Source organism: Oryx dammah, unplaced genomic scaffold, assembly GCF_014754425.2.
Source record: "Oryx dammah isolate SB20612 unplaced genomic scaffold, SCBI_Odam_1.1 HiC_scaffold_16, whole genome shotgun sequence".
NCBI classification, from domain to species: Eukaryota; Metazoa; Chordata; class Mammalia; order Artiodactyla; family Bovidae; genus Oryx; species Oryx dammah.
Genome location: NW_024070200.1, coordinates 52,600,433 through 52,612,336, shown reverse-complemented (window position 1 = coordinate 52,612,336; position 11,904 = coordinate 52,600,433). Strand labels below are relative to the sequence as shown.

Below are 11,904 nucleotides of genomic sequence, written 5' to 3'. Positions count from 1 at the left end.
CACACACACACACACCCTTAAACCACGCGCGCGCGTGCCCGCACACACACACACCCCCTTAAACCACACACACATACCCTTAACCCTTCCCTTTCTGCCCCCTTTGTTGTCCCCACCCTTTTAGCCAAGTACACAGTCATCTTAGCAGTTTTAGATTTCTGTGCAGATATATCAGTCCGGCCCTTTCCAGTTTGGGTTACGTGGGTATTGCTTCACCATGGCCTTTGGCTGTGAGAGAGTGTGTGCGCGTGTGCACACGCATGCATGAGCCAGTGCAGGGGAGTGTGAGATGAAGTTGAAGATCTGGACAGTGGCCTGGCCCGTGTATTTATACAGGAGGTGACTTCACAGAGCAGTGCTGATGTTTACCGTAGTGACAGTGTGACACCTGGCTCCCAGGTGGCCCAGACACCTCCGCCCAGGCTGGGGGAAGGAGACAGGTAAGAAAGATGGGTGGGGCAGTGGGTATTATTACTGTAGGTTAGGTTAGTGTTAGATCTCTGCTAAGAGTGTGTTTAAGTTTTGAAGGTAGAATTCAGTTTGGATCCCACGTTACTCACGTTCTCATCATTGAATTGTGAAACCTCAAATTTTAGCTTTTATTGACATTCATTCAGTTACCTTGAAGGACTGTCAGGAGTTTTAAAATGAGCTCTGTTGTTCTCTAGTCACCGAGTCTTGTCCAACTCTGTTGTGACCCCCCTGCCCTGCTAGGCTCCTCCGCTGATGGGCTTTCCCAGGCGAGAATACTGCAGTGCGTTGCCATTCCCTTCTCCAGGGGATCTTCCCAACCCAGGGATCAAACCCCGGTCTCCTGCATGGGCAGGTGGGTCCTTTTACCACTGAGCCACCAGGGAAGCATGTATATGTACATACAGCCTATGTGTATATATTTATATATAGCCTGTGTGTGTGCGTATTATACGTATGTATACATGTATGTGCGTACACATGAACACACACATAATAGTTCTCTTTTAAAAAGAAAAATAACCCTGAAGGGCTAAGCATGAGCCCCCTGGGAGGCCCCGCATAAATGGGAAATGCTCTCATTACTGGTGAGATTCGTGAGGGAGAACCATCACGTTGTTCAGGTCCAGTCGTCTCTCAGTATCTGCAGGGCACTGGGTTCCAGGAGCCCCACAGACCCCAGGATCCGCAGATGCTCTGGTCGCTTCGTCCACCCTCTGTGTCTGTGGTTCCATCAGCCAACCATGGATCGTAAATATAGTAGCACATATAGTGGGGGAAAAATCCATATTATCAGTGTACCCATGCAGTTCAAACCTGTCTTGTTAAAGGGTCAGCTGTAGTTATTCTGATTGAAATAGGTATTGTCCATCTAATCTGGAAATGAAATGAGGCTGTGTGTATGTTGTTTGGGGTGATAAATATTAAAGAATTAGAGAGGAGTCTTCTAAATTTTAGGTCTTCACTTTGAAGATGAGGGTACTCTCTAGATTTAAAAGTGTTAGCGAGCTTGTCACTTACCTCGGGCCACACAGTCTAGGAAGTAGGAAACTAGGTTTGAACCTGGGTCTATCCTCACACGAAGCCTCTAGAAGTAGCCTGATTAGTCATCTTACTGACACTGTCTCTTACAGTAATTATTGCACCCTTTGGACTCTGCTTCCATTTTTATGTTTTTGAAACCGTTTCCTACTCCTGGAACCCGAGTTTCTCTCTCCCCGCCTTCTGCCTGGTGAAACCCTCTGACTCGTACAGCTGGAGGCACCTAGCGCCTGCAGAGGCTGCCCCCTCACGCTCTACGTGAGGCCTGGAGAAGCAGAGATGGTCCGAGGTCAGGCAACTTAGGAGTCTCATAGCCAGGATTTGAACATGGAGTTTTCCATACTTTCCCATTGGTTCTTCCATGGTAGTACCATTTCCTCTTTAAGCCTTCTTGTCTCTGTGTAGGTGTAGGGGCAGACGTGAGAGCAAGGAAACTTGGGTTCAGATTATGATTCTACCACTGGTAGGAGCTTTAGAACTTTGGAGCAGATATTTAACCTTTTTGTGCCTTGATTTCCTCATCTGACAAATGGGAATTGTAGTAGTACCACCGCTTAGGGTTGTGATGAGGGTTAAACCAGCTATTATTTGGAAAGCACTGGGAATGGTGCCTGGAACAGAGATTATTAGTGATAGAGATAATTACTATCAGTATTATTAGTGATAGAGGTAGGAAGGAAGGATGCTGCCAGACCGAGCATCTTGAGTGCTGAGGGTTGCAGTGAAGAACCTCTGGGGTTGGAGAGTTGGAAACAGGACCCCTATCAGAAAAGTCCAGTGTTTTCCAATACAGGGGGATCCCTAGTCAGTGAGTTTAGATCCCACATGCCTCACAGCCAAAAAACCCAAAACATAAGCAGCAGAAGTAACAGTGTAACAGATTCAATAAAGACTTCACAAATGGGAGAGGGGGAGGAGGAGGTCCTTAGCTGCAGAAGTAACAGTGTAACAGATTCAGTAAAGACAAATGCAGGGGTGGGGTGGTGGGGGAGGTCCTTAGCTGGCACCTTTCACCCAGTGTGACATTGTGAAATGCACTGGTCCGCTCCCTTGAGTGGCATGGTTTGTGTTTCTTTAAACCTGGAGGGCTTAGATCCCTGTGATTAGCTACCGCCGCTGGGGCCAGGGGGTGGGGGTGGGTATGTGTGTGGATGTGGATGTGTTTAGCTTTCTACTCAGTGTCCTGAGCTTGGTAGACGTCCAGATAGATATTAGTAATTTTTTCCTCTCTGACTAGGGATTGAGCCTGGGCCTGAGCAGTGAAAGCACCGTGTCCTAACCACTGGCCCACCAGGGAACCCCCCAGATGTTAGTTGTTAAATGTGACAGAACAGTTTCAAAGAAGTATTTTCTGCCAGGAAAACCACCCGAACCTTAACTACCTGAACCAGCTGATTTGTTGCTGCTGAAGTTGTCTTATATAATTGGCTGGCTGCCCTTCAAAGAAAGATGAATATTTTTCCCCCTAATTTCATTTTGTGTAATAGATGTATACATTCAGCGTATTTGAACTGAAATGCATACCTGAGTGTACCTACGCAGCCACGCCCATTTGGGCAGAGGATGCTTGATTCCCACAGCCTTTCTAGAAGGAATTCAGCTGGGAAGGCAGTTGGAGCAACTGGTGGAGTTATGCATTAGTATGGAGACTGATTTCCGGGGTTCGTGAGCCTGGTCCTCTGGCTTTAATAGCCATACTGGCCTGTCATTCCAAGTATAGGGTGGGCTCCTTGCAGACAGGGACATAACTGTCACTGTTACCTATTTATTTAAAAGCGATGCTTTACAGAACTCTCACACCATGATGTTTAGCATCAGACCCGATAGATTCTGCTTCATGGTTGTGTGAATCTGGGCAGTTTATCTCTTGAAGTCTCAGTTTTCTTATCTGTAACATGAAGACAGTACACACCATATACATTTGTTGTGTTGAGAAAATGACGCATCAGATGCTTGGTTTGTCATAGGTACTTGTTCCCATCCTTAGATTACACACCAGTGAGAGACTTCATCACAAAAGAAAGCCTTTAAAGAGGCTCCTGGGGGGAAAGGGACTTCCCTGGGGGCTCAGATGGTGAAGAATCTGCCTGCAATGCCAGGAGACCCAGGTTCCATCCCTGGGTTGGGATGATCCCCTGGAGAAGGGAATGGCAACCCTCTCCAGTGTTCTTGCTTGGAGAATCCCATGGACAGAGGGGCCTGATGGGCTACAGTCCATGGGGTCACAAAGAGTTGAACATGACTAAGTGACTAACATACACACCGTGGGGGTCGGGGGAAATCTGCAGAATATTAATTTACTTCTCTTGTTGGTCACATGGGGAGAAAAATGATTGTTTTCTCTTTCAAAGACAGCAGAAATCTTAGTTTTCTCTGCCGGGTGGGAAGCCTCTGTTGGCTGCGCCTGTGGTCTGGGGAGTGGCACTCAGGGACCCTCCAGCTCATCCAGAAGCCAGGATGGGCTCTGCGTGTGGGTGGTCTCTGGGAGCCTGGCCCTCAGATGCCTGCAGTTCCTCAGGCAGCACGCCAGGGGGTGCAGCTCACTCAAAAACACCAACTCCAGTTTCTTTTCTCATCAGAAAGATATTTATGGAAGAAGTGATGATATTAGGAGCATAGTTCCAATGAGCTGAGATCAGTGCCTAAAGGTAGAGGAAAAGTGTGTTTTGATGAATACATTCCGCATCTTGGAAATGAATAACATTGCTGAAAACCCCAGGGAGATCCGATTTTCCAGGAATGCCTCCCTGAGGGAACAGTGCTCACACCTTCCTGGTCTAGACACCAGTGGAGCTCCGTAGGGTGGTGGGTAGCTTGCTGCCTGATGTCAGAGCTTATGCATTCTCTGCCCCTCTGGGCAGTGGGCACCGTGGTCTCTGGTCCCGGCATTGCATCATCCCTGTGCAAACTGGGCAATTTCTTTGAAGTTCTCTTTGCATTACAGGAAAGAATGGGCATCTCAGAGCAAAAGTCATTTTCTCTGCCTTGAATCGCTTCCTAACAGTGAGGTGAAATCAGGTCGTGTGCTTGGTGCCTGCTCAGTCGCTTCAGTCGTGTCTGACTTTTTGCCATCTTATGGACCGTGCCCTGCCAGGCTCTGCCCATGGGGTGCTGGTGCCTCAGTCCAGTTCCTGCCAGGTAACCTGTGGAAGAGCGCCTGCCTGCCAATGCAGGAGGCAAGAAGACGCGGATTCAGTCTCTGGGTTGGGAAGATCCCCTGGAGAAGGTAATGGCCACTTACTCCAGTGTTCTTGCCTGGAGAAATCTCATGGACAGAGAAGCCTGGTGAGCTACAGTCCATGGGGTCGCAGACAATCAGACATGACTGATCGACTGAACAGCAACAGGGGAACCAATTGGTATTTGCAAATAGCACTTGTGAAAAATGAATTAGAGATGGAGTTTTGTGAAGTGTGGAAGATTGCCGTCAGAGCTTGGGGGAAGGAGGCGGTTCCTTTCAGGAGGGGGAGTGTGCATGTCACGCAGGAAGAGCTGAGATTCCCACCGCCGCCCCGTCTTTCGGGAGGAGGGCTCTGATCGGTCTCCCTGCTGCCTGTGCCTCCTTAGGTCATGACTGCTGCGAGACAGTGAAGGTGCTGCTCTGCGCTTCCAAAGAGGGCCTGCCCGTGCTCGTGGTGGCGGAAGAGGACTTCCGGTTCATCCAGGACGAGGCCTACGACGCAGCCCAGTTTCTGGCCACCAGCGCCGGCAACCAGCAGGCCCTGAACTTCACCCGCTTCCTGGATCGCTCAGGACCCCCGTCCACGGACGTGAACTCCCTTGATGAGAAAGTCGCCCTGGCCTTCAGGCATCTGAAGCTGCCAGCGGAGTGGAATGTGTTGGGGACAGACGCAGCCTCACACGGTAAGGAGCTCGGATGACCCGCAGCCTTTGAGCTTGGGATTCTTTGTATTTGGATGGGGCTGCTTTCCTGGGGGCACGATCCTCCCCGTCTCCCATGGTAGCTGCGTAGGCTGTGCCGTTACAGGAGCAGAGTGGCCTCAGTGGCGCCTCTCCTGGGTCCTCCTGCCGAGCTGTCGGGCCTGTTCTTGGGAAACGACCCCTCGGAGGGCTCACTCGCAGCGGCAGCTCTCAGAGTAGCTGCTGGCTCGAGGCCTTAACGTGGCCCGGACTTGACGCTTGATCTCCCGTGTGTAGAGAGAGGCCCGTCCTTCATGGGGAGGGCAGGAGAGGAATGTTTGACACTTTTTCTAAAGATCAAAGACAGGATTTTCATTATTGTATTCTCAAGGTGTCTAGGGATTCCATGAGATTGGAAGAAGGAAAAGGCAGGGGAGTAATCAGGAGGGGCGCACAGGGGAGCAAGCCGAGGCCTGGAGCGCCCACCCCGCGTGTTTGTAACCAGAGTGCCCTCACTCTGGTCTATTTCATCTGCTCAGGGCTCCACTTTTTAAAAAGCAGTGATGTAGTAGGTATCTATAAATGTTCCTCTTTTTCTGACAAGGGATTTTGTGTCATTATTGTGGTAAATGACACCTGTTAGATGTTGTAAATGTCTGTATGTGTACACACACACACACACACATCTGATGAAGCAGCATATACCTAGAGTCCAATGAACAGCATCATCTTTCCCTCCTGAGTGCAGATCTAATGGAAAGATTTAGGAGTTGGCGCAGAGATCAGAGTGTTTGCTTTGTCCCTGACAGAAGCTGAATGGAAAGGCTGATCTCAGTCCGCTTGTCGGAAGGGGTTGCTTATCCTCTCGATTCTTATCTCTGGAAGAACAGGACAGTGACAGGACCACCCTGCAGTGTTCCCGACTTTGGTTATTGTGTTATGAAGGGGTCGCCCAGAAGGCCCCGGCCCCCCCGCAGGCAGGCAGACCCTGACTGAGCAGGAGCGCCCAGCAGGGCTGAACCAGGAGGGCACTCAGTTCCCCGCTCTCTAGACCGACCAGATAGCTGTGTTCTCGTGGAAGAAGGACAGGGAGGTTTTGCTAGTTTTGGTTCTCTTAGACCCACTGACTTTAACCACTGTGGTGGTGACCAGCTACAGGAAGGGGCCCCCACGGTCAGGGGCTTCCTGTCAAGATAAAACCGGGCACTCCTGCCAGGTGAAATACAAAAGGAACCTTGGATGCTCAATTGAAGGGAAAAAGCATTTATCCTTTTTCTTTTTAACATAGTGCCTAAAAAACCTCTGCATTACTGAGATCTAGAGATCAGAAGATTTGCCATTATACAGGACAGTGGGCACTTTCCCAAAAACCTAATGTTCAGACATTTCTAGCTCCTCCTGTGGGGCAGGGGGGGCCCACCATATTGATTGTTGATTGATGGATTGCCCTGGGTCTTCATCGTTGTGTGTGGGTCGTCCCCCCCCACCCCATATTGATTGTTTGTTGGTTGGTTGATTGCCCTGGGTCTTCATCGTTGTGCGTGGGCTTTCCTTGCTTACGATGAGGGGGCCACTCTTCGTTGTGGTGTGTGGGCTTCACTGCGGTGGCTCCTCTCATTGCAGTGGCGTCTCTTACTGCAGACCACGGGCTCTAGGTAAGCTTCAGTCATTGCAGCACGCGAGCTCAGTGGTTGTGGCTCACGGGCTTAGTTGCTCCAGCATGTGGAATCGTCCCAGATCAGGGATCAAACCCCTGACCCCTGCATTGGCAGGAGGATTTTTCTCCAGTGCTCCACTGGGGAAGTCCACTCCTGCTGTTTTGGTGTTGTGATCGGAATGATTATTCTGGTTGCCATTCATAAATCAGTATCAAGAAGGGTTGCATTAGTTATTCATGGGGCACAAAGTTGTTTTGTGTGGTTTTGCTTTGTCTTGTTTAAAGTAGGCGCAGGAATTGGATAGTTTGTTCATGTCACCTGGTTAGAAAGAACTGTAGGAAAAGCACAGATCTGAGATGTTAGACATATATCCTTCTCTTCTCTGGGTCTTAGCATCTTTGTCTTTAATAGGAAGCTTGCCAGATTTAATATTTTTATGGTCTTTCCGTGTACTTCTTAAGTTTCTGTTGTACAGGAAGGCTAACTCAAATTTGGGCACTTAAGGAAATGTCTGAAAACGGCAAGGCAGTGTTGCACATTCTTAGGATGGCCAGGCGCTCACAAGGATGCACGACCACGTCGCAGACCTCTCTGGAAGAGAGCCAGCTGCCCCAGGAACCAGTATGCAGTCTCCTATAAAGTTAGATTTATTACGTGACCCAGCATTCCCACTTTTCGCTCTTTGTCCTAGAAAAATGAAAAGTTACATTTACTTAAAGAAATCTTTGCCCTAATGTACCTGTAGCAGCATTATTTATAATCACCCCAAGCTAGAAACAACCCAGGTCTCCCTCACTGGGTGGCTGTACACACAGACTGTGATACATCCATGCAGTGGAATACTACTCAGCAATAAAAAGGGGTAATTTGTTGACATGTGCATGAACCTGAATGCATCTTAAATGTATTGCACTAAGAAGTCAGATTCCAAAGTTACTCTGTGACTCAATTTATATGATTCTCTAGAAAGGGCCCTGGAGAAGGGAATGGCAACCCACTCCAGTATTCTTGTCTGGGGAATCCCATGGACAGAGGAGAGCCCGGTGGGCCACAGTGCAAGGGGTCGCAAGGAGGCAGACACAACTGAGCAGCTTTCACTCACTCACTCACTAGAAAGGGCAAAATTGTAGGGACAGAAAATAGATTATTAGTTTCCAGGGGCTTGAAGTAGGGGAAAGGTCTGACCACAAAGGAGTGTCCTGGGGAAATTCTTTGGGTGTTGGATGGTTGTGTCCTGGTGGTGGTCCTGGAAATCCTGGAGATTTCCACGGACAGAGGAGTCTGGCAGGTGATGGTCCGTGGGGGTTGCAGAAGAGTCAAGTAAACAACAAACAATGCATCAATAACAGGTCCTCGTTTATTGTTGGGTGGTGGTGGGTTTAGTCGCTCAGTGGTGCCCAACTCTTTCTGATCTTGTGGACTGTAGCCCACCAGGCCCCTCTGTCCTTGAGATTTCCCATGCAAGAATACTGGAGCCATTCACTTCTCCAGGGGATCTTCCTGACTCAGGGATTTAACCTGGGTCTCCTGCACATCTCCTGCATGCAGGTGGATTCTTTACTGCTTGAGCCACCAGGGAAGGGGGACAAATGCAAAGAGTCTGCCTAGAGCAGAGAGCTGCACATCAGATGCTTTTTGAAAGATGTTTAAAGGAAGAAGTAAGTCAGCTTGGTGCCTGGGGTAAGCATGCAGCTAAATAGAGCACTTGTTACATAACAGGACTGCTTCCTGTTGAAAGCTGGGTGTTTACAGGTGTTCCAGCCTGATACTTATACAAAGAAGTGGGGGAAGATTTATGGTTGATCCTCCCACTCTAATCGTTCAGATGCAGTACTTTTAAGGCTCAGGTCACTAACTCCTTTGGAAATAGCTCCGATTTCTCCAGAGGGAAAAATACACATTGGAACCTACCTGCAAAATTTTACATATTGTTTCAGGAGTCAATCTCCCTGAACCACAGGCGTGAACGTGACATTAAGAACTCTTGGCTTTAGCAGGGAACTCAAACCCGGGGCTCTGTAACAACCTAGAGGGGTGGGATGGGGAGGGAGGTTCTAGAGGGAGGGGACATATGTATACTTGTGGCTGATTCCTGTTGATGTTTGGCAGAAACCAACACAATACTGTAAAGCAATTATCCTTCAATTAAAAATAAATTAAAAAACAATAAAAGAACTCTTGGCTTAGGCTTGATATTATGAAGTGGAAAAAGCATAGGCTGCAGAGTCAATTTGTTAATACTCTGGCTTCATTGCAAAAGTGTGCAGAATATTTAATCTCTCTGTTTCTCAGTTTCTTCATCTGTAAAATGGAGGAAAATATATCCTGGAGTGTGTGTAGTTTACAGGCTTTAAAAAATTTTGTTATTATTAAATTTTTTTTTTTTTTTTAATTTGGCTATGCTGGGCTCCCTAGCTGTGGCACCTGGGCTCTAAAGCACGCAGGTTCGGTAGTTGCAATGTGCAGGCTTCTGCAGTTGCAGCGTGTGGGCTTAGTTCCCTGGCGGCATATAGGGTCCTGCTTCCCCAACTGGGGATCGAATTCATGTCCCCTGCATTGCAGGCTGGATTCTTAACCAGTGGACCAGCAAGAAAGTTCCAGGCTCTTCATTTTTAGCATGCCATGACCAGTATCCAGTAACCTTTTGGACAAGACAGTGATGAGCTCTGATGCAGGAAAGCAGCAAGTTCTATAAAAGGACTTAAAAAAAAAAACCGCAAAACTTCTTTGAAGCAGAATGAGATTTTTTTGAGCTTATTTCTAAAGTCTTTCCTTACCCATATATCATCAACAGGGAGTTTGTCCATTTTATCCTCCTCTGCTGCTGCTAAGTCGCTTAGTCGTGTCTGAGTCTGTGCAACCCAATGGACGGCAGCCCACTAGGCTCCCCCGTTCCTGGGATTCTCCAGGCAAGAACATTGGAGTGGGTTGCCACTGCCTTCTCCAATGCATGAAAATGAAAGGTGAAAGTGAAGTCGCTCAGTCGTGTCCGACTCTTCGCGACCCCATGGTCTGCCGCCTACCAGGCTCCTCTGTCCATGGGATTTTCCAGGCAAGAGTACTGGAGTGGGGGGCCATTGCCTTCTCTGTTTATCCTCCTCAATGTTCTTTACTTCTTAGTTACATGAAGCACTGGACTTTTTTTTTTTTTGCCTTAGTTCTGCCTCAAAGGCAAATAATACAGGTTCTTCTGGGCGGAGGGTGAATGGTGGGGCGGGAGTATCTTCCCTCTGAGCTACCAAGTTTCACTGAGGTTGTCTCAGGTTTTTAGTGAAAGGGTGAACTAAGATGGTTTTTCCCCTGAAAGACCCTCATACAAGTAGCAGTCAACGTAACTCTCTGGTAACAGAAGGTGGGCCTTGAAAGCCCTGCCCTGAAGAAAGCAAAGAGGAGCAAGGTCCTGGGGCAAACCTACATTCTTATTTAGTCATGGTGTTGTATAACTAACCGAGAAGACCTGATCATCTCCGGGGTAGAGAGATTTGGAGTGGAGAGAAGGATGAGACAGGTTTCAGCCAGTTTGCACTAAACAGCAGCCCTTGTGTTCTCAGTTCTTTGTATCTGGTGTTTCGTTAGTGAAACCACAATGGTAATCATTGCTTGATAGCTTTCCATGGAAATTTTTCCTTAGCTGCTCTCACTAGACTTTTTGTATGTTTTCACCTATTCGTAGCTGCTAAAAAAGAAAATAAGCTAGTAAAGATATTTTATAGTATATAATAATAATCTATAGGATTGACTCCAAGACAGGTGTTGTCCTCATTATGGAGCACTTTAGCTCCAAAAGGTTCTATTGCCTCTCAAACCTGGATTCCGTCACACAAGGTCGTGCATGGCGTTTTTCCAAATGCCCGTTTCTTGCATGGGCCTCCTGTTGCCCATCCCCACTAGGTGTGAGAATTCCTGCATCATGCTGGACCTGAGGTTTATTTGAGAAGGAGACCAGAGCAGTAGGAAGAACGGAGATTTTGAAGTCTCCCAGGTACACATTTAGAGGGCTCTGTGAGCAGGGTGGCTCCGGCAGTAGGAGAAGCACGTGTAGCCTTGGATACCGTATTGTTCACAGAATTCGGGACCCTTTGCTTAGACAGAAAGGCCAATGGCTTGAAAAGATGCAGCCGCCTCACGAGGGCGGGGCCCAGTGCCTTTCTCTGCCGCCTCACGAGGACGGGGCCGGCGCCTCTGTCTGCCGTCTCCCAAGGATGGGCCCAGCGCCTTTCTCTGCCGTCTCACGAGGACGGGCACAGCGCCTTTCTCTGCCACCTCACGAGGACTGGGCCCAGCGCCTTTCTCTGCTGCCTCATGAGGACGGGGCCCAGCGCCTTTCTCTGCCACCTCATGAGGACGGGCACAGCACCTTTCTCTCACGAGCACTGGCACAGCGCCTCTGTCTGCCGTCTCACGAGGACGGGCACAGCGCCTTTGTCTGCCGCCTCACGAGGACCGTGCACGGTGCCTCTCTCTGCTGCCTCACGAGACCGGGCATGGTGCCTCTGTCTGCCGCCTCACGAGGACTGGGCATGGAGCCTTTGTCTGCCGTCTCACAAGGACGGGGCCCAGCGCCTTTCTCTCATGAGGATGGGCCCAGCGCCTTTCTCTCACAAGGACGGGCACAGCACCTTTCTCTGCCGTCTCACGAGGACGGGCCCAGCGCCTTTCTCTCACAAGGATGGGCACTGCGCCTTTCTCTGCCGTCTCACGAGGACGGGCCCAGCGCCTTTCTCTGCCGTCTCACGAGGACGGGGCATGGCGCCTTTCTCTGTCGTCTCATTAGGACGGGGCCCAGCGCCTCTCTCTGCCGTCTCAGGAGGACGGGCCCCAGCGCCTTTCTCTGCCGCCTCACGAGGACTGGCACAGTGCCTTTCTCTGCCGT

At 49.3% G+C, this 11,904-nt stretch overlaps 1 protein-coding gene across 6 annotated transcripts in view; it reads left to right on the top strand.

The window, feature by feature from the left end:
* Positions 1–11,904, top strand: part of AKAP13 (A-kinase anchoring protein 13) — a 319,519-nt gene that overhangs the window by 128,993 nt on the left and 178,622 nt on the right. For all 6 annotated transcript variants that reach the window (XM_040256976.1, XM_040256975.1, XM_040256972.1 and 3 more), the window contains exon 4: positions 5,080–5,376. In XM_040256976.1, coding sequence (XP_040112910.1) covers positions 5,080–5,376 — 297 coding nt within the window. The remainder of the gene's footprint in view (positions 1–5,079; positions 5,377–11,904) is intronic.